Source organism: Channa argus, chromosome 18, assembly GCF_033026475.1.
Source record: "Channa argus isolate prfri chromosome 18, Channa argus male v1.0, whole genome shotgun sequence".
Classification (NCBI taxonomy): domain Eukaryota; kingdom Metazoa; phylum Chordata; class Actinopteri; order Anabantiformes; family Channidae; genus Channa; species Channa argus.
The window spans coordinates 21,490,252-21,517,662 of NC_090214.1; the positions used below are offsets into that span (position 1 = coordinate 21,490,252).

The window sequence follows — 27,411 nt, forward strand, 5'->3', positions numbered from 1 at the left end:
CACTTCATAAAACCATTGGGAATATCTTCTGTATGATTGCATTGTGTCTTTTCACCACCTTTAGGCATTTGGTGATCTCTGAAAGCTCAGTGGAACACTGTACTACACAACCTGAAGAGATTCAGTTTAAAATATATATACATATATATATATATTTTTCCAAAGTCAAAATTGAAATTGAAAAGGTTATTAAGACAATAATTAAGACACTTAACCCTGTGGCCACAGACCATGGTTATTGCATGATTATTGTTAATCATGTGTTTTATTCCTTGTTGACTTAACTTTCAATGTTCAATTTGAGAGATGGGTGTCATTCAAGACAGGATTTTAAAATATCAATTTGCATTGTATTATACTGCTGAAGATAAATTTCTAAAGCAACTACAATACAGATATCTCAGCTTCTGCTGTTTTGGAATTACCTCTGTTTTGAAAGTCTATCCCATGTGAGTTCCTCCAATTTAACAGAAGGCTAATCCTCTGGAGTGAACCTTGTGTCCAAAAGAGATGTTTTTCTCTGTTATTTTAAACACACTTTATGTTATGTTTAATTTTCCCTCCTACTCTCACACTCATATTTATAATTCTCACTAATTCCTCTCTTCTCCCTGCACCTTTCTTTCCATCTGTCATTTCCTCCCAGATGATTTGCTGTCCTCCCAGGAGAAGTCCTCAGGGATGAAAGATGTTATCGTGTCCATAGACACGAGTAAAGATTCTGATGCTGATTCATCCAAACCCTCCTCCAAGGCCACCAGTCTCCAGAACAGTCCAGCTATACAGAAAGGTTAGTCAGTCTCAGTATAAATGGCTCCAAATTCATCTCTATTATGTTATAGATTAACACGTTTATACCTGTTTTCCACTTTATTCACAAGAAATAAAAGTTGTTGTTTGCTCTAACATACAAGTGAGACAATATTGACATAGCAGGGGTAAATGAAATAGAAGCAAAATCATTTGTGAAGGTTTATGAAAACATTTGCATAGTCAAGTCACCAGAACGCAGTAATTAAACATCTTAAGAATATATTTTTCACAGCATGAAAGCATGTTTCAGTCTTAGATGTGGAGCTCAGCTCATAACAGAAGAGGCCTTAATCGTTTTAGAATCATTCTCACATATCTTAATCCGTCAATAGCCTCCCTCTTCCTATATTTACGCATACATCCTGCCCCGACAGGAAGTCGCCTCAGTGACCCATGACTCCAGTCATCCCGATGGCCTGTTTTTTTATTCATTTTATTTTTTTTTTGGTTTTCTTCTTTGTGTGGACAGATGTCCTGGGCCACACACGTGTGTGTGTGTGTGTGTGTGTGTGTGTGTGTGTGTGTGTGTGTGTGTGTGTGTGTGTGTCTACGCACATGTGCAATCATGCATACATTCACCGTTTACGTATGAGTGTATACTTGTATAACTAGCTTTTTGAGGTTTGTGCATGTGTGACTGTCTCTTGGGTTTTTTTTTTTTTTTTTTTTTTTTAAGTGAGGACATTTTGGTCCTTATTTTCCACACAACTTCAAAGGGTTGTTTGAGGGTTGCAGCTTGGTTTTAGGGTTCAGGTTAAAATTAGCTTTAGGTTCAGTTGTGATTGCTGCTGTCAGGGCAGGATGTATGCGTAGAGATAGGAAAAGGGAGGCTATGGATGGATTAAGAAGGATCTGTGAGAATGATGCTAAACTGATATCTTGTAAATAAAGGTCTCCTCTGCTATGAGCTGAGCTAAGGAATTTGGAAATTTGTCATGTCAATGAGTGTCCCAGCAAACACATATGAGAGAGGTCTTCATCAGTGTAGCATGTAAGTGCCACTACTCTGTGCAGAGCAAGCAAACAAAGAAACTGTTACCAGATTGTGGGAACTGTAGTATCAAACATTCCCACCTTCTTTCTAGATCCATGACATCTGGTGGAGAATTTTTGGTTAAAAGGTTGTTAAGTTTTTGGTCCAGCTTTGCAAATAGGACAACAAAATCACCTACCAATGGTAGGACCATGGGGTCGGAGGTTCGCGGCCTGCTCTTCCCGGCCACGTGTTTAAGTGTCCCTGGACAAGCCACTGAACCCCCAACAGCCCATCCCCAGGCACAGGTCCCGAGCCGATAGAAATTGGGGAGTGTTTCCTGCGTAAAAAAATGTGTCAAATAAACATGCAGATGAACGATCCTGTGTGGCAACCTTGAACTTACAGGATAAGCCAAAAGAAAAAAGCAAGAAAAATATTTTAGTAGGCTATACAGTTAACATGGTTCCAGATGTGATTGTTGTTCTTTCTCACAGGATTGTTTGTTTGAGACAAGTTGTGTTGTATTAGCTCGATCAGTTGGATCAAATGTCTATATAAAGACCTGAGTTTACAGATCCTTTCGAGAAGCCACTAAAGAGCAACCAGCATTTTCATACAATGCTCCATGGTAAGTTTAATAGCTGTCTGCTGTTATCGATAGCATTCAGAAATTTGAGTGGAAGCAATGGTGGGAGCATACAGGTTATCTTCATAATCCAAATCAGACTATATGGTGGATTGAATAATATTTTACCTCTTGTAATTTTCTGGTGTACTAGAAATTGGTTTAAACCAATTGGTTTCAACAAATTTCTAGAAATCTAAACTGTTCAGGTCTAAATCTGGAACCCAGAGGAATGTTTTCTCTACAGCACATCGAAGCCTTGCCAGTCCAAAAAAGAAAATAAAAGATGAGAACCTGTTGGTTTTAATTTTTCTTGGTCACAAGTCCTGATTTTGGATCTATGCAGTCTGTTTACCCATGCCTACAGTGCTGAAAATGGGTTCTGCGTTTGCTAAGCGTTTGCTTAAACTGTCCAATTTGATGATGATCAAGAAAAGAGTCTCCACGAAGAAATTAAATTGCATTATTAAGGAACAGTATTTGCTAATGTAATGATGGATACATGAACACTTTTCCAGTGGTGTGGAATAGGGAAGGTTCATATAGATTAAAATCAGAAAAGTTTACGAAAAAGTTTTTAGGTGCATCTGTATGTTACTAGTGGTGATTAACTGGTGTCTTTGTTGACAGGGCCACACACACGATGACTTAGATAATCCTCCCTGAGCTCTCATGTAGACAGAATAAATTCTGAATAATATTGTCCAGTTTCCGTCTGGGGAATTTCATTTAACCCTAGTACTGTTGCAGTGAAGTTGGAGTTGAGCTTTGAGAATTAGAATGGACTCATGCGTAGGTAACACGCTTTTATGTCTCTTGTGTAGCATGTTGTTAACAAATGGTCAGTTGAAGCCATTTTGATTTAACTGGACAGTCTTGGCTCAGATCTGCAACTTTTACTGCTCTGGAGAAAGAATTGAGCTCTGTGTTAAAACTGCCAATGGAAAATCTTCAGCAAATGTTGTTTTTCCCTGAACCTGCATGTTTATTAGCATGAAGCTCACAGCTTACTGTTCTCAGAACGATATTGTACGTTTGTGTCTGTGTTGCCTTGTTTGACTTAAGATATGGGTTTTATTACTGTACATTTTCTGTTCATTTTGCTTCATAACCAAGAAACCCTGGCTGTAAACGGATGGCACATCATATCAGCATCACCTCAATTATGATTTGATTTTTTTCTCTCCCTTTTTCTCATATTTACCAGAAGATGAAGATGATGGCAAAGCCACAACGCAGCCCTTGTTGAAAAAAGGCAGGAGATCCATTTTATTGAGTTTTCTTAAGACTTTCTTTCTCTGCTTTTCTTCATCCCTTTTGTGTGCTCCCTCCCTCCTAAGTCATATTTTCCTTTCTTTAAGTCCTCTTATGCTGTCACCTTGTTTTTCACAGTACATTGTGAAACCACCCTGCATCCCGCTGTCCCTCCCTCTTGTCTCTCTCCGTCTTGCTCCCGTTTCTGGCCTGCCAGCTTCTTAGCTGTAGGGAATAACATTTTGTCTTTTTTTCCGTTTTCCTCCTGCTCTTTTCTCAGCAGTCTCCAGCTAGTTGCTTATGCCCAGTCTCTTAAGCTATACACTATGTTACAGTGCCTTCACCTCAATCCAAATTTTAAGTATTTAACGTTGTGAGTGTGCCAACATTTCAATTTCCCCCAAATGTCTGCAGTCTGTCACCTGCTGCTTGTTCTTTCTCTGTAGGTGACGGTTTGTCTGTAGCTTTCTCTTACAGGATGAAAACTGCTCTCATGTTTTCATGTTTCCAGCTCTGTCCGGTTACTTCCTGGGGGTCTCACAGCTTCTCTCCTTGTTTATTTTCTATAATAAATAGGGAGTGTAATTTAACATGATAAATCAGTAAATTAGTAGCAAGTAATTTTACATATTTGATCCAGCTATGAAGTGGTTAGTTCAGTTTGTGAGATATATTTACTAACCCTGTAGACAAGAAGAGCCCGACGGTTCCGTTAAATGTGTCCGACCAGAGGTTGCTGGAGGCCAGCCAGCAGTTCCAGAAGAAACAAGGGAAAGGCACCGTGGACGTCTGGTGGCTGTTTGATGATGGAGGTGAGTCTTGGAGAAAGAAATATGAGTTTGTATGGAATTATGACTATTGCCGCTGCTATTCACAAGGAGAGTGCACAGCATAGTAGAGTTGACAACATGAGAGGAGCTTGCACCAACATGAAAACTATAATCATTGCAGAGAGCGCGCACTCACCCACACATGAACTCCCATGTGGCGCTGCACAAAAATGTTTCAGCCTTTACAAACATGAACACAGACATGTATGAGCACAAAACAATATGAATGTGTCGAAAGTGGAGTTTAGCAGACTGCTATCAACAGGACAAAACAGAGAAATTACCCCTGAATTCATCCTCCAAACTCATGGAAAGTTGAGACTATTGGTGATGCACTGATCAGTGGAGCTGACAGGTCTAGTATGTTAACAATACTCATTCTTTATTGGATGGAATGCTTTGTCAGTCCAGCAGGCTTTAAATATGTGAATGAGGCCACAGGCATAGCCCATGTCCTCAAGACAGTGACATGTGACACTTCAAATCTGACTCATCCTATCAGCCTCTTCCCGAATGACAACGGACACACTGACAATCATTCGTGCAGCCAGAAGAGTTGTGTGTAGTACAGTTATCTCACTGCTGCCTATAACTACATGAGAAATTATGTACTCATATATAGTATAGTATAGTATAGTTTGAAATGGCAAAAGGGGTCAAAATATTTATTATTATAAAATTTAATGCACATTCAACTAGCACAAATGTTGACTTAATTAAACTGATATTTCAAACAAATAGCAAAAGTTTGAACTTGTGTTTGATAATTGTTTTAGCTTGAATCTGGTCTGTGGGAAAACACATCATCTGAGTACGTCAATTAACACCTAGACTGTTTTCTGAAGACAGCAGTGCAGTGTTGGTGTCTTACGTCTTTGTCACTGCAGCAGTGACTCCTACTGGTTAGGCAGGGAACTTATACTAAAATCTGCTTCTACCATTATTTGAAATAACAAAACTGCCCACAAGTCTGTGCATTAATTTAAGAGTCTATAGAAATACTGAAACGTGGATATTTTATGTCATAGAAACTCTTTGTTGAGAACCTGCTGGACCTCCTCTTCCCATCCAGGTCTGACCCTGCTGATCCCCTACCTACTGACCAACAAGAAGAGGTGGAAAGAATGCAAGATTCGCGTGTTCATAGGAGGCAAGATCAACAGAATCGATCATGACCGCCGAGCGTGAGTACTCATTTACTAATGGGAAGAAGTGTTGGGTTAGTTGTCCCACCTGAACAACATCTGCTGCAGATAAGAACAAACTCATTTCCACAGGTATATTTATGTATTTTTTCTTCTGGAGAAGTCCACCAATTTCTCAATGTATACACATAATGGAAGTTACAGAGGTAACTATGGTTCTGTGAATTCCTGCATGACTGCTAGTGGCAGTAAACAATGTGGATACATCCCCTCATGTTCTGCATGTGTTGAAATCTATTATAAACAAAGTAATGTGTGTGATGTTTAGGCTACGTGCACATCTGCTATAAACAGCACTTGATAGCCTACCTTCAGCCTTTTGAAGTCTTCTCACTCCCAAGGATCTGAGTAACCAGAATGACTGGATTGATAGGAACCTGGAAGTGGGCATCCATTCGATCAATGGAGGTAAACCAAGGCTGAGGCTCAATCATCAGCATTGGGGGAATTTTGAAAGCACAATTAACTTTTTAGGACATTAGACAGTATTTAGTTGGTGAGCAGGCCAGCACAAAGACAGGGATACTTAAGGGAAAAGAAGGGGGGGGGGGGGGGGGGAAGAGTGACCTCTTTCTGGACTTTCAATTGACATGCAAACCAAAACCTGGATCTTTACTGAGCAAAATCGCAGCAATGAACACCAGGACAACAGTAGGGAGGTCAAAGAGGCTGAAGGGAGGCTGTCACCTGCTTGATGCCAACATAACCTACATTTCACACATGTGACTTTGTATATATTACATCTCGACATGCACAAAGGGTGAGGGGACATATTCACAGTGTTTACTGTCACTGGCAGTCACAAAGGAATGAAACAGAAGTGTTCAAATCAGCTTTCTGTGACAGCACATGTGCATAACAAAAGGTTCCCAAAGGGCGAGCAGCTGAGTGTAATGAAAAGAGAGATAATAGAGAGATAATAACACCACCTTGTTTTTTTGATCCAAGGGTGTTTCTCAGTACACCAAGTCTTAGTGACAGCGGCAGCTTATCTTAGCACTGATGGTTACAATAAACACAACTGGACAGTAGTTGAAGTACGGTGACAAAATAATCTTAGCTGTCACAAAGAGAAGTTTCAGGAAAGGCAAAACCAAATGACGGTGATTGTGATAAAGAATAAACTTGTAGGCTGTAAGTAGGCCCTTAATCAAAACAACGCAATTTAAACTGCACTATTGTACATGTATTTCTATATTGATTAGTGTGAGCCCAGGTAATTTGTAATGTCTGATTAAAAAAAAGTAAATTTTCCCTCAAACTGGCAGCAACATATTTCAAGGTGCGTTTCTCCTTCCAACGTAAATGATAATATACATAAAAATGTTACTGACAACAGAGCTAGTAGTAAGACTAGCACAGGGTGGTAGGGATGATGGTGGACGTTATACGCTCAGATCCACACGTCAGCTCCCAAAGCATCCTTAATAAAACGGCCGGAGCGAGAACCCTTCTGGGTATTTGATCTGTAATTGGTTAGATACGAACTTTGACTTTGAAAAGTACTTCAGCTTTGACTGATGACATTTCCAAAGCCCGGAAAACGCATATTGAGAAATGGCTTAAGTCCAACTGAAAACTAAACTAACACAAAGGTCCTCGTAGATGTCCAAACAAGTCGCATTCCACTGACTATTTCTTCTTATTCACAGTGAAACATAAAGCAGTGTTTTCTGTTGCTACACAGTTAGAACATGTGAGCTCTGCTTCCAAAATAAGGCTGAGGTGAGGGGGGAAAAATAGATTACTTGTGTACTACGTGTACATAAAGATTTCCAGTAACCAGGTTTCTTAACCCGCATATAAACTGTTCCCCAATTACCTGAGAGAGCAGGGGGGTTTTTTTTCCTCCAACTAACCAGGTTACTTAAGTGCATGTAAACACACTGATTGGATGACGATCAGCTGTGAGTCTTGGACGTCCTGGTTTATTTCAAGAAGAGAAACTTCTTTCAAGTAGAACAATCTTGGTCTACACTATCAAAGGCTGATCTTGCCAACATAGGTTTCTAAAAGTGTTTCAGCTTGAACAATAATGATTTCCACAGGTCTTAGAAGACTTGTTGATACTAATACTAATAAACATGTATATTTAAATTTAAAGCAAGCAGTGTGTGCAGAAATGTGACCGGCATCCGTGAAGTTCAGCTGTTCTGTAAGAAGGAAAGTGCAATAAAATTCCTCCAAGCCAATGCTGATCCAAAGGTTACTGGTAATGTTTAGTTAGTTATTGCTACCGATAGAGGTTATACTTTTGCCACAAACAAATATTTATAAATAAGTGTATTACTTTTGGGCTGCTCATATTTAGGCAGAATTAAGGAAAATGCTAAAGGATTCTCAAACTTTTAAAAATGCTGCTGTATGTGGTTATGAATTTATGTATATTTGCTTCTTAGATCTGTTTTAAAATAACCCCTGTTATATCAAGGATGTCCTGAATCATAATGTCACTTGGACTTAAAAAAGTGGGGGGGTCATGTCAGATTATTATAGCATGGTGAAGTAACCAGAAATAGTCTGTATGGAAGAGAGGAAATAAATCTACTGTGCAGTGTTTGGACCTGGAGCCTTGTTGAATGCAGTCATTGGTAATGTCAATTACATTTGGTGATTAATGTGCGAAAATACAAAAACCACCAATATGGTCATTTAAAGGAAACTGCACCGCAAATTGGACTAAATAGTGGAGTCATCTGTGTCTGAACAGATCTTTATCAGATCCATGACCAGAAGTGGTCATTACTTTGTTTTTGTGGGAAGAAGCTGTTCTCATTGTTTTCTCAGCTCATTACTCTCTATTAATTATAAAACGTTGTTCTTTTTTACTCTTTAAATCCCTTAAGTCTTTTTCTGTTTGCCGTGTAGAGTTTGCTTTTAGAATATTTTCCTTATGCGTTGCTGTCTGATACAATTTCACGTGCGTCTGTATGTAAACTTAAGTCTTCATCGCAGAATCAGATTTCAGCATAGTCCACTGAAACCTGTGTCCTATCGCCACACCCACACACACAGGATGATCTTACTGGGCGACTGTGGCGCAGGAAGGTAGAGCGGTTGTCCACCAATCTCACAGTTGTTGGTTCAATCCCCGGCTCCTCCAGTCACATGTCGAAGTGTCCTTGAGCAAGACACTGAACCCCAACTTAGTTGCTCCCGGTGAGTGTTGGCCAGCTGCATAGCAGCTCCCCCATCGGTGTATGAATGTGTGTGATTGTGAGTGTGAATGGGTAAATAAGAAGCAGTGTAAAGCGCTTTGAGTGCCAATAGGTAGAAAAGCGCTATATAAGTGCAGACCATTTAAGTGCAGACCATTACTATGGTTGTGAGGACGAACCTAAACCTGGTCTAACCTAATGTCCTCAGAATACCAGAATAACCTTACACCATTGATTTGGAGTTACCGTTTTTCAACACCTCTATTGAAAGACATGTACACACGCACACCCACTCTAGTTTCATCCGTCCTCTGTCTCTTATTGTCTCCTACAGCTGCCTCCTGCCTCCTTTTGTTGGATAAAATTAGCTTACCGCTACCAGCCGAGCCTTTCATCTCTGTGTGCGCACACGGCTCTTTGTGCGCTTTGAAGCCCTCTTTGTGTTTGTTTATGGGGAAACTACACACCATTTCAACAGATACCTGACACCTCAGTGTTTCCCCTGCCTTGAATCATATTACAGTGTTCTATCAAAAGGCAAAGGAGATTGTAATATATTTCTGTTAGAATGAATCGTTTTTACTCTCCATGTTTCTGGACTGGAAAGGTTCACATGGTAAACCTTCAACCACAATCTCCATGAATTTACATTTTCCTTTTTCAGAACTTGCTTTAGGTAGTTTCGTGTTTCTCTGGTAGAATTTGTCTCTCCACTAACTCTGAATACAGACTGTTTTTTGTCCTTTAAAAAATAATTTAAGTTTCAAATAACATGTTTTAGTTTAGTAAATGACTAAATGTAAATGTAATTATGTACATTTTTGCTCTGGTTTTGGTCGCTACCAAGTCTTGAGAAAACTCTCTGGCTCTTTAGCTGCTAAGTTCTGACTCTGTTCACTGGTGACCTTTTTATCTGTGTTGGTCAGCTGTTTGGATTAGAGAGAATCCTTCAACCACCCAGCTTCTTTGAAGTTGAGGCTAAAGGAAATGACTCTCATATACAGAAAACATACCAATAGTGCTACCAGAAATTCCTATGTTCAAAGAGAGCTATTTAAAGCAGCTTCCCCTGACTTCAGGATGACTCTGGTGATATCTCTGTCTGCAGTTCCTTAGACTGAAAGTATTCTACAGCTGGTTTATAGCATTTATTCTAAAACTCTTTGCTTTTCTCTGTAGGATGGCCACTCTTCTGAGTAAGTTCAGAATAGACTTCTCAGACATCACTGTGCTGGGAGACATAAACACCAAACCCAAGAAGGAGCAGTAAGTCTTCAAAAAGCAAAGCCTTTAACTATTATTTGTAGCATCTAAAATGGCTTCTATTCGACAGAGAGAGAGAGAGAGACACAGAGACAGAGACACACACAGGGAGAGAGAGACACAGACAGACACACACACACAGACAGAGAGAGACACACACACACACACACACACACACACACACACACACACAGACAGAGAGAGACACAGAGAGGTCAGAAAATAATAATGAACAGGTAAGTAAACACTAGAAAATGGAATGACCTGAACTGAAATGGTTTACACAGTAGATTCAGGATGATCCCCACTCATTCAATGGGCCAATCTAATAATTTCCTCACACACTGAATCCAAGTTGGTGAAGAATATTTAGTTATAGCTAAAATGGTTTCAACACGTATTATTATCGTCTTCATGCAAGTGATTTAAGTATCACATGAACAAACCTAAAGCAGCTGAAAGCAGAGCACATTTTTGCACAGAGTATTTCTGTGTAGACAAGTGATTCTGGTCTCATAGCAACATTTTACCTCAGTCATGAACAAACACTGATAGAGAAGTCTGTGTCCAGAATGAATCAGCGCTGCCCTCATGTGGTCTGTACGTACTTTTGAGTACTAGCTACAGAAAACATCACTCACTCGATTTGAGGCTGATTCAGATCTTTGTTTGAACCCATTCTTGATTTAAAAAAAAAAAGGTAATTGCAAAATCTTAATTGAATCTTAACAGTTTTCATCCTCTGAAATTGTGAAACAAGTGAAACAGAATATAACTGTCAATGTCTATGAAAAGAACATTCATATTAGTACATTCTATTGAAAAGTATATTCATGTACACAGTGCTGGAGTCCTGTATTAAATGGTAATCAAATTGGGCTGAATATGGAGCTGGGGAAATGAATAAAACAGTAGGTTGCCCTGTAATAACCCTGCTCTTTTGTGTTGTTATTTAGCATGGCAGCCTTTGAGGAGATGATTGAACCGTATCGGCTGAAGGAAGACGACATGGAGCAGGAAGCTGCTGAGAGGCTGAAGAACAGTGAACCCTGGAGGATAACGGACAACGAGCTGGAGCTGTATCGCACTAAGGTCAGTATGCTCCTCCTCAATAAAAGTCATTGTTATGCTGTATGTTTTTATATTGTTGAGCTAAGTTCTATATAATTAAACACTTTTAAACCAGGACATAGTTCAGCACAAGACTGCAGTGTACACTCACAGATCATTTTCAGCTAAATTTATACCTGTGTTTGATTTGTTTTCAGACTTGTCGTCAGATCAGACTCAACGAACTGCTGAAGGAGCACTCGAGCACAGCCAACCTCATCGTCATGTAAGCTGCTGCTCTGTGTGTGTGTGTGAGAGAGTGATTTTATCAAATTAAATTACATTGATGGTATAGAGCTCATTTAAAAATAGAAAAAATTGCCAAAACCACTTTACAAATTAAAATGACACAAAGGTGCATTTAAAGCGATAAACCCTAAAGGTATTAATAGAAAACAAAGTACTAGTATAAAAACAAAAAAATGTAAAGAGAGAAACAAATAAGCTGTTGATTATAACAAACTCATAAAGAGAGGATAATAAATAATAGCTAAGGTCCTCAAGGGCCCAAAGCTTTGAAAATGTAGGTTTTGTGATTTACCCTAAAAGTGTCAACAGGTGGGTGAAAGCTTCATTTAAAGTGCAAAACCAAGACATACTGCTAATCCAAATCATGATAACTTTACCGGAGAGCAAGTCAAAGGATGCATTAAGAGATGCAAGCAAGAGAAAACCAAAGAAGACTAAGTGATACCCAAATACAGTAAATTACTGTAGTCCAGCTTTGAGAAGATTAAAGTAGTGGTAATAGTCTTCAGGTTGTCTAGAAAAAGGTATGAATCAAACCACTTGATGTCTGTGTCCTGGATGCTAAACCTGTTGCCTGTTGGTTTAAGAGTACTGAGTGGTAGCTACAGCTACGAGTTTCAGTTGTAAGTGACAGCAGCCTTGTTGCTGACTGGGCTTTTCTTTCTGTTTGACTGTACAGGAGCCTGCCATTGGCCAGGAAGAGTGCAGTATCCAGTGCTCTGTACATGGCCTGGCTGGAGGCTTTGTCCAAGGACCTGCCACCCATCCTCCTGGTGCGTGGCAACCACCAGAGCGTCCTCACTTTCTACTCTTAAACACTCACGGAAGAGAAAAAGTTTTTAACTCTCACAACCCTATCAGAGACTGGGAGCACATACAGACAAACATGCGCACACACACACAAACACACACAACTCCAGTCCAAACCTAAGGTGCAGCAAATACACTCCAGATATAGTAAAGAACACAGCCATTGGAAATGGAAATAATGCTGGTTAATGTGAATAAAGACAAAGTAGGTTATATTGCTCTACAGGTGATGGAGGAATGGTGGGGGTGGTTGGAAGGTTGGCCACGCTGCTCCTTTATTTATTCCAAGATGTCTGAGTTATTCTCTTGTAGCTCTAGTTTCTTTGGTTTTCTTCATATAAATCTAATTTTTGTTAGTTTTTTTTTTTCTTCTCAGGCTCCATAGCAGCCATGCACACAGTGCTCATGTTGTTGTTCTCATATTATGAATTATTACTGATGTCATCCATAAGTTACTTGGACCAGTTGTGTTTGTGATGCAGCAATAATCACTCTGTTGTTTTCCTTAAATATTGGGAGAGAACCATGCAGAAAGCTTTGCAACACCTTCTAAAGCCTTATGGATGTGCCTTCCAGTTGAATCAGATGAACTAAGTATAATCTCTACCCAGATTGAGAATATGATTTATTAGGTGGTGGATAGCAGTTAGTTTTATTGACTTTTTATTAGTTGGAGCCCTGTATTTATACTAGTGAATTGCATGAATTTAATGAAGGTTGTCCACTTGATTGCATGAAGACTTTCTCTCATTTATCTCTCTCTCTTTTATCCTCTTCAACATGTTTATTTTTGGGCCATAGCACTTAGGTTCTTATTCACTTTTGAGTCTTCCTTATAAAGCTGATATTTTCGATAGCCTCAGCTACTCGACACAAGACACAATGTATCTCTTAGGCGCTCTGCCTAAAAATGTGTATGGGTCTTGAAGATCTTCTTTTTTTTTTTTCTTTTCTTTTTTTTTTCCAGAAAAGATGTGAACCTAGTTTTTCATTAGAAAGACCATCTCTCCTATGTAGCTGCTGTGAGACTAAATTAAGTATTTCTTTGAATATGTTTTTGTGTGTGTAAAGTAACTTCTTTACCCAACAAGCTAGTTAAAACCTTGCCTTAATGCTAGAACTAACGATTGTCATGATTCCTTTTTTTCTTATAAGCCATACTGGCTGGATGATCTGTTGGTAAATGCAGATAGTTATTCATTAGTGTTTCAGTACAGTTGTCTTTTGTACTGTATTGCATCTTTATTTTCTTCACATAGTTCACCTACATTAGTTACATAAGTTACTGTAGGCCTGCAGGTAGCTGGTGAAGTGTAACACTTTTAGTACCACGGTAGACTCGAGTTTTGCACTCATGCACATCTCTGGCCGCTTCATTGCCGCTTGGCAGTATAATGGACTGCTGGTCTCTGGTTCCCTCAAAGCCTGGGGTTGAGTGGAGAGAATAAGTGACCTGCAGGCTTTACAGTGGGAGACTTGCTGGCAGGAAGAATGTGACATTAGAATGTGTCAAGGCAGAGTAACGAGATACCTCTATGCATATGAGCTTGTGCTGCGTAAGTACTTGTAATAAAAGTCCATCACTAATTCATGTGAAAGGATATTACTCAACTCAGTTCATTTAAGAGCCTTTTTAGGCAACTCTTCCTTTACTCCAGAGATTTCTCTAAAGAACCTTGGCTTGTAGCCTTTTTAAGGATACCATGGTCCAAAAAAAAAAAAGCCATATAGATGCAGTTATAAACAATAAGTCAAATATATTTCCTGTTCTATTATGGTCAGAGAAAGTATTGATGTGGCTACAGAGTGTAGATTATTGCCAGATAGCCGAACTGCACTAAACAAAAAATGGTTGCTTTTGTTACTAAGCTACATCTGCTACTTCCTGGAGTTATATAGTTACATCAGTTTTTAAGGTCATTTCAGACTGGATACAAAATAAGTTTTCCAAACGCCACTAAGACCTTAGAAATGGATGCAGTCACCCTGTGCAGCACAAATCTGGAGGAGCTTCTCAAGCATCCAAAACATGCTGTTCGGTGGCAGTTGGAATTGCTGGACATTCAAGAACTTTAATCCAAAAGGAATAAATTCTCACTTACTTGTTACCTGGGTATTTAAAGTATAGGGAGTCGTAAAGACCTTGTGAGTAAGGCAAGAATTTCAGTCTGAACACACCTTAATCTTGGTTGAAGTCCTGTCTCTAAATGTACTGTATCACCCTGAAAACAATGCCATTTGAATAGTAGGTAATGTAAGGGGATCGCTGTGTAGGTAGGACCATGTTTTGCTTGTTGTGCCGTTTATTAAAAATAACTTTAAATGTCATTGTGGGTTTTCCCGTACTTCCACTGTTGGTGTCAATGGTTAACAAAAGGTGACTGAAACATAACAGAATCCAGAACAAAAGTTCCAATATGGCTGCTGGAGATCATGGTTATACTGTAGATCAGAAACTGCCACAAAACTAATGGAAGAAAACAGGGTTCTCTCTACTGTGCAGTGCAGACTTATTTTTCTGTTTCCCCCAGAAACAGTTTTAGCATTTTGCTTTTTACTTTCGTGTATCCTGTTATTTACTGTATGCAATCTTAAGAGGAATGTGAGACAATTCTGAGGTTAGTTGAATGTACTGTATAATAATTAACATGATTTCTAGGAGGTAGTATACATAGTCTCATTTGTTTCTCATTCTCTTGTATACGAACAGTTTCCTGGATAGACTGTAGTTGGCACAGTGCAGTGTACTGTGTGTCCGCTTGATTGTGCTGTTAGAAAATGTACAACTCCATCCCATCGCTCATCATTTTGTGCATCATCCACAGAATGTGCAGGCCAAGCATTTGGTATATACACCTAATATGTGTGTGTGATGTTGCGGGGCATTGCTGCAAGTGTATATATGCATCCAGTACATACACATTAATTCTATACATACTCGCGCTCATCTGTGTTTTAAATATAACCTGAGTACTTTCCAGATATGTACTGTGTGAGGAACTATAAACCTTTTTTTTTTTTTTTTTTTAAACTATGAAGGTACAATCAAAGACCACCTCTGTTTATGTCCTAGCACACAAAAGTGCCCCCTCCCCAAAAACGTCCACATGCCCAGCTATAGCAATTCCCTAAAAAGCAATGGAGAAATGCTTTTTTTTCTAAAGTAAAGTTTAGATCTGTTCCAAAATCTGATAACCTGCAGACCCATTTATTTGTTGGACATGTTCACATAACGTCTGGGACCTTGCCGTAACCAGTTAGACTGAATTTTGATTCATGTTTCTAAGAACTAAACAGATTTGTAAATGTACAGATGTTTCCACGGTAAAGTCCAGGAACATTCCTTGGGGTTAATGTGCATTTCAACAGTTGATCCAAAGCCCTGTAAAATTAAGTCCACAGACCTATCGAATGCATGACAGGTGGTTGCCTTTAACATCCCTATGTACACACTATCTCACTGAATCGCTCCTGAAATCTCTTGGGCTGCTTCATCAGTCTTGATTTTTATGGCAAATGAAAATAGAAACTCCTGATGGTGGGTGTGTAAAATTCTGCACTGTATGTGACCAATCAGTGATGAGTAGCACTGCAGGCCTCACTGCAGAGAATACAACCACACCCCAATTAGATAATCTTTGGGGGTTAGAATTTAGGGTCCCAGAACTAAATTTACTACCTGATTCATAAATGCAGATGGAGAAATTGGGTTCCTAAAAAGGTCTCTAGACTTTTCTGTCTAGTTGTACTCTGTTCTAGTTCTGTCGTGGAAACGGGCTTATAGACCTGTGTGTTGCGATTAAATCGAAGTAATGACAAAGCTAAGTGCTTGACCCCAAAAGTGGACTAAAGTCCACATAAAGTCAGTACAGTTTTTGCAAGTCACCTCAAATTTATAAAAGAGCAATAATAAATACCTCAAGTGCTCGTTTAACGAACAGGGTCTGGCAGTTGCATTACACAATTGTTTAATGTCTGTCAAGCAAATATTGCTTCATTAGCACAAGCACATACTTTACTTTGTGTCAGTTGTCTGTAATGTTTGAAACCAAAAAGGTTTCCGAATATTTTCGAGCCACAAGGAGAGTCTGACACTTGGGGGCACTATTGTGCACTATAACGTCAAGAGTTGGCTATTTACACTTCATTCATTGTTGTGCTGTGAAGCACTCACTGTCCCTTGCTGTTACAGAGCAACAACAAGAACACAGCTTACTCTATATTTGTATATTAAAGCAGAAATATATATACACACAGAGACACAGATATGCATACAGACCTGTAATTTTCCTAATTTTATTATAATTTTTTTTATATAGACTCCTTGATCAGTTTTCCTTCTTCTAATGAAACATGTGTAGTAGCTGTTGGTCCATTGTTATTGTGTTAGGATTGAATCTACAACCCTTCACATTGAATGAAAACTTTACCCTAAATCTGACATAATAACAATTTCAGAAGTAACAAAAACGGTTAAGGAGTATATAAAGTTATGATCAAATAATGAAAATTGCTAATGTGGAAAAGTTTGCATCCCTATCGAGAAATGTAAACAAAAATTCAATTAATTTCTGATAAGTCATTTGTACTAGCTGAATGTGCATTAAATATTATTTTAAAAAAGACATTCTTTGTGTTATTATTATTTATTTATTTGTTTTGCTATTTCAAAATAAGGGGATGCAAACTTTTTTTCTTTTTTACTGTGAGTGTGTTTATGTCACATTGTCAACATTTTACAATCAAATAATAGAGTGAGTGTTGTTTTCCTTGTTTATATCCTGATAGATTTTGGAGTTTGTCTAAAAATACCAGTATGTTCTACTGAAAATACCAAATGTCACCTGTACTCAATCACCATGTAATTAAAGTTTGTATTTCCTGCCAAAGGCCCCTTTCCTCTCCATTCGCCATCTGTGTCACAACACTACAAACCTAAACTAACCTGTAAATAAACTACACTGTTCAATGGCCTAAAATCTGGGAGTGGAATATTTGTTAAATTTTATAATGGAGAAGCTATTTATTTTAGTCCAGATAGCATTTTTTTTCTTTAATACTATTTTTATTTTAGTTAGAAGCTAATTTGCCTTTTGTTTTGTTTTTTTGTTTGTTTGTTTTGTTTTGTTTTTTTGTTTTTTTTGAGTGTTTATTTTTTACAAATCTTTTCCATTGTCTTTTGGAGAAAAGGTGTGATAACAAAAGCAGATCAAACCTGTTTTCTGACTTTCACACAAACGTCAATGGAATAGACCCAGCCGATTGAAGCAGTAACGTTTTGATACACTGTACTGTTAACTGTCACAGATATGCTTTTTCTAACATTTTAACATTTATGATTACCAATACTTTGTACATCTTTATTGCAATAAATAAATGAAATTAAATCACTTGCTTTTGAAGTCTCCTTTTGTTCTCTGTAACTCTCTGGTAGAGGTTGAACTCTTTTTTACAATTCACAGGTTGATGATGTTCCTCTGGGATCAATATTAGGACAACTGCTTTTTATTCTGAGAAAAAAATGTTTTCTATACCAAATACATGATACATTATTTTGATACATATGATACATTATATGTCTGATACCAACTTGTGCGCCATCTGACCTCTAGAAAAAAGGCTGCTCTTAGAGACCTGTTGACCCTGTTAAACGTTTCAGTGACTTGAAAGCTCGAGTCACTGGGATTCCCAAGGCTCTAAAGGGAGGTTATGGTCTACAACTATAATTAGGATTTTGTTTAGAAGACTCCTTTCAAAACTTATTGAACATCATCTTCAAAAATAATTGAGCATTTGTGTACTGAAACATTTTAGCTTTGTAGAGGATAATATTAATACACAATACATTAATACAACATTTTGGAGATATCCTAAAAGCATATGCTGCACCTTCCACTAAAGGGATCCCACTGGATGTTGTCTATACAGCTAAAACCAGATGTTTACATACACTGTATAATAAGACCCAACCTTTTTTTTTTTTCTCTCTCACGGACATTAAATCAGACTAAACATTTCCTGTTTTAGGTCTGTTAGAATTTTTTATTTATTTGCTAAATGCCAGAATAATTGGAGAACAAAAGCAAATCAACTTGTGCAGCTGGTAGGAGTGTTATTATCAACAGTGAAACAAGTCCTGTACAGAAATGGGCTGAAAGCCCACTCGGCGAGGAAGCAGCCATTACTCCAAAAGCATCAGAAAAAAGCCAGATTACAGTTTGCAAATGCACAATGGGACAAATACCATCATTTTTGAGACATATCCTGTAGTCTGATGAAACTAAAATGTTAACTGGCCATAATGACATCATTACATTTGGAGGAAAAAGGGGAAAGCTTGGGAGCCTGAGAACACCATCCCAACTGGGAAGTATGTCGGTGGCAGTTTTATGTTGTGGGGTTGTTTTGCTGCAGGAAGGACTGGTGCACTTCACAAGTGGGTCTTTCGAATGGACAATGACCCTAAGCATACTGCCAAATTAGTTGCAAAGTGTCTTAAGGACAACAAAGTCAATGTTTTGGACTGGCCATCACAAATCCCTGATCTTAATCCTAGAGAAGATTTGTGGACAGAGCAGAAAAGGCATGTGTGAGCAATCAGCTTACAAACATGACTCGGTTACACGAGTTCTATCAAGAGGAATGAGCAAATATTTCAGCAAACTATTGTAAGAATCTTGTGGAAGGATATTTCAAATGTTTGACCCAAGTCATACAGTTCAAAGGCAATGCTCCCAAATACTAAAGAAGTGTATGTAAACTTCAGACTTTCAAGAAAGTAATAAAAAAAGTTCCCCTCTCATTCTAACTGACCAAAACAGGGAAAAGTTTAGTCGGATTTGATGTCAGACAGTGACAAAAAAGGTTATGTGTCTTTTTAAACAGTGTATGTAAAAAGTACTATTCAATTCAAGAGTTGGGGAAACGAGTGTGTGATTTAAGTGTCCTGTGACAATTGTAATCACACGGGGATGTTTTCTTTTGTAGTCTAGTAACCAATTTGATGACCTCATGCTACGATGAAACATTACACTACGATAGTCATCGCAGATGGTCGTCTTTGGCATCAGCCTGTAACCTGTATCTTTGCATTGCATTGCTATCTAAGCTTCCCAGATATGACAGAGGTTCTGTCAAAGGACAGGTGATTAGTGACTCATATAGTTTTACCTACAATAGGTAACGAGAGTCTGACTCTGAAAGCCCCTCATAAAAAGTGACGCAGGGCTGGTCTCCAGAGCTACATCCACTTTTTTATCTGACATGGGAGCCAGGCTAAGAAGCTCCATTTTAAATTTGTATTCCCTCGCAATAATTTTGTGCAGAGGCAGATATTCATGATACAGCGAGCGAGTAGCAGCCACCAAGACGTTACAATAAAAATGTCAGTTTTTTAGTTTCACAACCACAACTGGCACTATTACAACAAGTACCACACAGAGAGACAAAGTGATTGACAAAAGGATTTTACAAAGTCGTTTTCTTGACTGTTGAGCTTCTTTCTTCTTCAGTAAAGAGTCAAATCCTGGTGTGTAGAGATCCTCAAGCCAAAAGTCCAGATCCTTAGCAGTCTTCTCTTCCTCCTGCAAGCAAAAAAAGAAAATGCACTCAACTATCAAATATCTCCATGCAGATATGATCACACTCTAGTTGGACTCAAGCAGGCTCATGTGCTTATGGGCCCAGACAAAGACTTTTTTAGTTTGAGTCCTTCGTTGTTTTGCTGCTAAGCTTCAGCCGGTGAACAGCTACCCTGACATTATTCTGAAGAAACACAAAAATGTGGCAAAGTTCAAAATCATGATGCTCCCTGAAGCTTGTTTCCAATTATTCCAAGCTCATTTCTTTTGGTTTCAACTGACCAAAGAATGTCCCTCCAATACTCACCAGGCTTCTCTTCATGTACTTCGGTAAAGTGTAGTCTTGCAGTTTGGTGCCTTTTGTGACCACTCGAGCACTAATTTTCCACAGATTATTCCAAGTTACAATCACTGACTCCTGTGTTTCTCAATTTTGGCTCCTCCAAATGCACCTAACCCGAGCCACAACTGTGTTTCAGCCTTTGTTCAGTGACTACTGTCCTCTCTGGCCTTTATAAAGCCTAACAAACTGCTTTCTCACTTATTCAGGCAATGTATGACCATACAGAGCAACACACCCCACGTCAGTAATCAGAAACAACAACGACAAAAAACCTGTGGCACAGTGGAAAAAACTGAAAACCCTACAGTACATACCCTCCCACTCAGACAAGACCAATCAGAACAGAAGAAGGAGAAGGCAGCAGCACAAGGTTTTCCACATGAGATCATTAATAAACTGGATCTGATCACAGAACCTGCACACAGTACCAGAACTAAATGTCTCTAACATTGTAAATCATTTTAAGCTGGTTCAACTTGAACGTTCCTCTTCTGCCTTGAAAATGTGAGTTAACTTACTTCAGGTGGAAGTTAATAATGAAGATACAATAGTTTGATGTGGTTTATTTGTTTTGAAAGAGTAAAAGCAATAATTTCTATCATAAAATGTTTGTTGAACATACAAACATTAAGTAGCCAATTTTGTGTCCTCATTTACTCAGTTGGGTCAACTCTCAGCTCTCATAATTGAAGTCAAAACCTCAAGTCACATCAAGTTTGCAAATTCTAAAGTGACCTGAAAATTTAAAAGTATAGTTGTATTAACTTCTAAACAATGAATAAACTTTACCTGCTTACATTAAGTTCACAAGAACATTACAGAAAGTCTGAGGGGGGAATTTAACAGCCAACACTTGTCCTTTATCTTTTCATTATTTGGCATGAACGTGTGAGTATGTGGATGAGGGGGCGACTGTGGTGCAGGAAGGTAGAGCAGTTGTCCACCAATCTCACAGTTGTTGGTTCAAACCCCGGCTCCTCCAGTCACATGTCAAAGTGTCCTTGAGCAAGAGCCTGAACCCCAACTTAGTTGCTCCCGGTGAAGTGTTGGCCAGCTGCATAGCAGCTTCCCCATCAGTGTATGAATGTGTGTGTGATTGTGAGTGTGAATTGGTGAATAAGAAGCAGTGTAAAGCGCTTTGAGTGACGATAGGTAGAAAAGTGCTGTATAGGTGCAGACCATTTACTATTTACCATGTACTGTATGTATGAGTGCGCAAACATTTAAAGCTTGTGAATGTGTGGGTGTTACATTCACACGGTGCCTATTTACTGTCCTCTATGCAGGTTTTGTGATCAAACCCAGATTGATAATGACTTCATATTTTGTTCTATTCCAGAGACAAGTAGAGTAACGGATACTCTAGTGTGTCCAAAAGGCAGGGTCTTTACCTTTGCTAAAGGAAATGTTCATTTTTGTACACATTTCTGAACAGTGGTGCTGAAAAATCTGTGTTCCCTTTAGAATTTTCGGTTTTATGCATAAATGTGGCCTAGTGTAAAATCTGGTGTGTAAGGAGGGAACAGAGGAGACAAATGAAATTTAAAGGTTTGTCTGTGCCACCTCTGACCACACCCAGAGCCAAACTATCAGAGGAGGCGAACCAAACCAACAATCTGCTCAGTCTACATCTGTGGGTCCCTATATCTGTCCATCTGTCTCTCTCTGTTGGCTTTACACCGTTTCTTCCATTTGTCCTCTTCGTCAGCAACAGCCTCTCTTTCTCTCCCCTTAGATTACCTTTAGGAAATTTGTGAGGTTGCCATGGATTGATTGTGCATCATATTCCTTGACAGTCCAGGAAGGCTTGGACTTCTCGTTGTCCACTGCTTCCATCGCTCTTATGTCCATGTACAGTGGGTTCCTTTTAATGTTGGACTTCAGTGTGACCGGAGTGATATGCCTCTCCAGGTACCTGTCCACAAACAGCACAGGACTGCCCTCTGGAGATGGAGGCGGCCGGTTTTCAGTTGTTAGCCTTTGCTCCTTCTGTGGGGACAGTGAGGATTTGAATTATAATCGTTATATTGTCTTCAAAAACAAAACACATTCACACAGCTTCTGTGATAAAATGGACCTAAATGTCACCTCTGCTTTCTCACTACTGTGGGATCTTCCCCTTTTGAATGTTTAAGTGACCGATGCTGAAAATAATTTTATAATTCTACGTTATTTCAACATTCATCCATCTGTAGCTAATTTTGAATTATTTAACATACATTCACACATACTCAGAATAGTAATCAATGTCTAGACCCTCCTCCGGCTCTGCAGATATGATGGCTGATAATAATACTGGATGCTGCACTGTCCTGATCTCCTGTTTCAAATTATTATGTCCACACAGCACCAGGCTGTAATGATGATGGTGATCTCTGAATGCACTGTATAAATAATACATTTGTGTTGATCTGTAATGAGGAAAAACATTTAGACAATCAAATGCAGTTTTCCACATTAAAGTGCAGCAACTGGACACACAGAGATGAACATACAACAGTAACAGTGGCTGTGCCACAGTCCATACCTGAGAGTAGAGCCTGTTGTGCCAGTGTCTCTGAGTGGACATGACTGCGCCGACCTGGAACATGCCGTGCATAACCGGCAGGATCCCAACGTCCAGTTGGAGGAACTTCTCTGGGTGGTTGTTGTTTGGCAGAGCCGAGATGTCCATTCTGGTTCTGCTAATCCTCACACGCTGCCCGGATGCCTGGATGGATGCGTATGCTCACTACAGCTTGCAAGCTCTTTAATTATTCATTAGGAGCAAGATATTTATGAACCTGTATCACTTGCAGGTGTGCGTAACCCAACCTGACCATTAAAGCCTGATGCTGAGAGCCAAAAGTGTCAGTGGAGTCAAAGAGAGGTGGAGGCCCAGTGACTTAGCTGAGTACTAAGATGAATTACACTTCACTGTGAGAGGCCTGTTCCTGATCTGATGTCTAATGTCATTTGTGCAGCGGTGATGTGAGTCAAGAATGAGACACTTGGACAGATACTATAGCTCTGACAGCTGCTATCCCTCCTAGTGACACCCTGTCCTTTTAAACAGCACCATCATCATCCACACAGTAATCTTGAGTACTTGGTTTGTACCAGCTGACCAAAACAGTCAACAGATGTATTAGTGTATGGCAACATCTACAGTGGCTACTGTAAGATCAGCATTATTTCAATGCTAAAATCTTTATGTGGAGGATGCTGGAGGGGTGGATCACAACGTTCACACAGTAAAACCAGGGTTTAAGTCCAGTGTAAAACAACTCCTATTATTTTGTTGTGATGTTAAAGTACTGCAACTTTTTTACTGATACTAAAATCAATGGTGTAGTTTTGTGTGTGGATGGTTTGGGACATGTCCCTACCAGTATTTTGGGGAGCCAGAAATACCCTTCAAATATTCGAAGTTTGCATCTTAGGTGTGAACCGGTCCGATTCTATGCAGTTATGGGTCTGGCCACAGCGCCCAGTTCAAACCATTTACCCAGCACATATATCTGCATATAGAAGATTGTGCTGGAAAGTAAACAGAACCAACACTAATTCCATTGTTCCGGAGGCTTGTGATCGGCTGACTTGCCAATAAAAGTGAGAAGTGCTTTTTAATGATGGTAACATGAAGAAAGAACACAGATCAGATTATGGGAAGAGGACAGGAAACAAAAAAACAAATTTCTTCAAGTAAAACTGTTTAAGCACAGGGATGCCACAGGTATTGCATAACTTTTGTTGAAATATGTTTAATTGCTGTGTTTAAATAGCAAGTTATTTAGCTAATTGAATATGTGCTTTGGGGCTGTATAGTCAGTAAGTTTGTGCACATTAAACGGCTAAAATAGTGTCAGGTGATCTGCAACAATATTGTGTTTTGTCCTGTGTGGTTTACTATAACTAAAGGCTAAAATGATAAATGTAGCACTTTATCCAAAGCGCTTTACAATGTCCTCATGCACACACCAATGACAGTGGCTGCCTTGCAATGTGCTCATCTAACCCACCGGGAGCAACTTGGGGTTAAGTGTCTTCCCCAAGGTTAGTTTGACACATAGCCAGCAGGGATTGGGAATTGAACAACCGACCGTGTGGTCAATGGACAATTGCTTTACTAACTGAGCTATAGCTACCAGTACCCCTAGGATAGAGCTTTATGAATTTTACCCATCCATCACTTGCAATTTATTTGGATCTTTTTCAACTTTAAGCAGATGTGGAGGCTGAAAATCTCGGGAAACTTGACAGTACTGTACACAGTACAGACAGTACAAAAATCTTGACCTGGTCATGGAACTAAACTCTCTGTTTTCTCTGTATCTCAGTCTGTGGTGGATTTCTCTACTAATTTAAAAGTGTCAAAGACTATAAGGGAAAAAGGTACAAACTGAAGCTTTTATGTTTGAGCTATTTTAATTAATAATCTTCACTGAACAATCCATAATCGGGCTATTATGCTATTGATGCTGCATCAACAAATGCAAGTTAAAACTTTATTAAGCAAAAAAGAATCAGAAACATGGACTGAAGGGAAATAAAAAAAACTATCTGAAAAAATCTGGCTTTTTTTTTTTAAATCATGGAAGCTATGTTCTCCATGCTAAAGAAGAGAGGGGCCATCTGACTTTTTATCATTGCACAGTTCAAAACCATCTGTGATGCTGTTGGACAGCATGAACACACACTGTGGTTAACTAGCTCATACGTGAAGGCTTCATTAATGCTAAATGATATACACAGTTCGTGGAGCAACATACACTGCCTGGATGATGATGTCTTTTCAGGCAAGGTTTTGCTTTTTTCGGCAAAACAAAGTTCAACCCCATTCTACATGTATTATAAGAGCATAACGTAGTAGAAAAAGAGTCCAGGTGCTGAATAAACGTGCCTGTGGTCCAGACCTGTCACCAACTGAAAACACTTGATGCACTAAGAGCCAAAAAATATGATAATGGATAAGCATTGAACTGCTGAGCAGCTGAAATCCTATATCAAGTAAAAATAGCGAAACAGTATTGATAAAAAAAGAGGTGATGTAGCTTAGTGGTAAGAATTTAGAATAGAATTTAAAACCCTGCTTCTTACATATAAAGCTCTGAATGGTCAGGCTCCATCATATATAGAAGACCTCATAGCACCACACCATCCACTTCGATCTCAGAATGCAGGCCTACTTGTGGTTCCCAGAATTTCCAAAGGTAGAATGGGAGGCAGAGCCTTTAGCTATCGAGGAGCTGGTCCCTTTCTGCAGGTGTCCCCGGCTTTGAAGCTGTGTGTCTTCCAGCGTGCAGCTACTGGTCCAACCAACCTGCCCCATGTTTTGTTGTTGCTTCTTCTGCTCTTTTCTTTTCTCTCTTCACTTTCCACTCCCCCCTCAAGGCAGATGTCCATCCACCCTGAGCCTGGTTCTGCTGGAGGTTTCTTCCGTTAAAGGGAGTTTTTCCTGTCAAGGGGGAATTGTTGGGTTCTCTCTATACATTTTTATAATCTTGACTTTATTCTGTAAAGTGCCTTGAGATCACTTTGTTGTGAATTGGAGCTATATAAATAAAGTTGAATTGAAAGTTGAATTGAATTAAATATGATCCTGTCCCAGCTTTTTTTGTGTTGCAAGCATCAAAAAATAAATTTAAAAAAGTCTCAGGTTTAACATTTGATATTTGTCTTTCTACTATTTAAAATAAAAAACTGGTTTTAAATGTTTTGTAAATCACTGCATTACATTTTATACACTGTTCCAACTTTTATGGAACTGTTTTTTAAAAGAGTGATAAAAACACACTTAGCAACAACAGATTTGTTTTAATGGCTATTAACTTAAGTATTGGTAAATTATTTATTGACTATTTTAACGTCATAATGCTTTTTACAATTGCATTTTACACAAAAAAATATAAACAAGAATTAGTGACTTGCAGTAAATGGAACAAGGCTTCACATAACAACTCTTTTCGTCATCGGTGCATCTGTTTATTATTTTATCAGTTGATCAGATCATTCAGTTTCCAATTTAAATAGTAAAATGCCATTGAAAATCTTGTGAGAAGCTCAAATTTAAACATTGAAGGTGAAATCAGTAATATTTGTATTTTCGCAATGTTACAAACAACTGATTGATTTTTTGCCTAGAGATAAGTCACTGGCAACCTTATATATCTTTTCTTCATCCTTCCGCTTTTCATCATCTCACTTTGAAGGACTCTGTTCCATGATGGATCACACTGATTTTGAACCATTGAGCCACATCGCGTGTGATGTGTGAAATTGGAGCAGCAAATTCCCAGGCTGCTGTTTGTTGCCCAGAACCCTGCATGATTTTAACAATGCAAATCAAATGAAGCAATCAAAAGGTTTTCTTTTATACCACTGTGCATGGAGGATGGCAGGATACATGTTTGAAACATTTAAACATGGTCAGGTTTACTGGTCATGCCACTAAACTGGTAATAGCTAAATCAAATGTACATGTTTTATCTTCAAATTTGCATTTGCAGGTTTGGATCCAGTCTTTTCATGAAACATCTGACTCTAGCTGCCTTCTGCAGATCTGCATTATGACGATAAAGTGGTCCCTTTTGTACTGTCTTCAATTTTCTGTCTCTTCTCTGCATTATGTGATCATAGGCTAATCCAGTGATTATCTTCCTTTATACAAACTGAAGTTAACCCAAACTAAAGGGCTATAAACACATTTTGATAAAATATAGTGGATTTCTTAAGATTTTCACATTTTGGATTTCTAATAATTACAATTATTTTGCATAGAGAGGGCTCACTACCTATTGTATCCCTCATGCTTTTTAATCCATACAGGATGAAACAAACTGTATTAGATGGTGATTGAACAGGACCCATCACCAGGCTGTAACACAGCGACTGGCCATATAATATATTACTAATGTGTGTAACAACACTAACAGTGACCAAATCATCTGAATTTACCTATTAGCTTCTGAATATCTTTCTGACAAATGTCTGGTTGCTAGTTACTGTGTTGTTTTAATGTTATTTCACACGCATTGTGCATTAACATTGGGGGAATTGTTGGGTTCTCTTTATACATCTTTATAATCTTGACTTAATTCTGTAAAGTGCCTTGAGATGACTTTGTTGTGAATTGGCGCTATATAAATAAAGTTGAATTGAATTGAATTGAATTTCCTTTTCTGTTTTTTTACAGCACCCCACTGGGTTATTATTT

General features: G+C 38.8%; 2 protein-coding genes across 6 annotated transcripts in view; one reads left to right on the top strand and one right to left on the bottom strand.

Annotated features, from left to right (window-relative positions):
* LOC137103530 (solute carrier family 12 member 2-like) overlaps nt 1-17,683 on the top strand; it is a 69,076-nt gene extending 51,393 nt beyond the window's left edge. For 2 of the 5 annotated variants that reach the window (XM_067483973.1, XM_067483977.1), the window contains 8 exons: nt 647-790; nt 3,622-3,669; nt 4,358-4,480; nt 5,571-5,682; nt 10,041-10,127; nt 11,081-11,216; nt 11,393-11,460; nt 12,163-17,683. In XM_067483973.1, the coding sequence (XP_067340074.1) occupies nt 647-790; nt 3,622-3,669; nt 4,358-4,480; nt 5,571-5,682; nt 10,041-10,127; nt 11,081-11,216; nt 11,393-11,460; nt 12,163-12,298 (854 nt within the window). In that variant the 3' untranslated portion in view covers nt 12,299-17,683. Of the gene's footprint in view, nt 1-646; nt 791-3,621; nt 3,670-4,357; nt 4,481-5,526; nt 5,683-10,040; nt 10,128-11,080; nt 11,217-11,392; nt 11,461-12,162 lie in introns of those variants that run through there. The other 3 variants (XM_067483974.1, XM_067483975.1, XM_067483976.1) reach the window with 3 other exon arrangements.
* Nucleotides 17,684-17,876: 193 nt separating this feature from the next.
* LOC137103138 (major intrinsically disordered NOTCH2-binding receptor 1-like) lies at nt 17,877-22,904 on the bottom strand. The gene is made up of 3 exons (XM_067483159.1): nt 22,744-22,904; nt 21,957-22,205; nt 17,877-19,876 (listed from the first exon to the last, which is right to left on the bottom strand). The coding sequence occupies exons 1-3, from the start codon at nt 22,888-22,890 to the stop codon at nt 19,679-19,681; spliced, it is 594 nt and encodes a 197-aa protein (XP_067339260.1). The 5' UTR covers nt 22,891-22,904; the 3' UTR covers nt 17,877-19,678.
* Nucleotides 22,905-27,411: the final 4,507 nt, after the last annotated feature.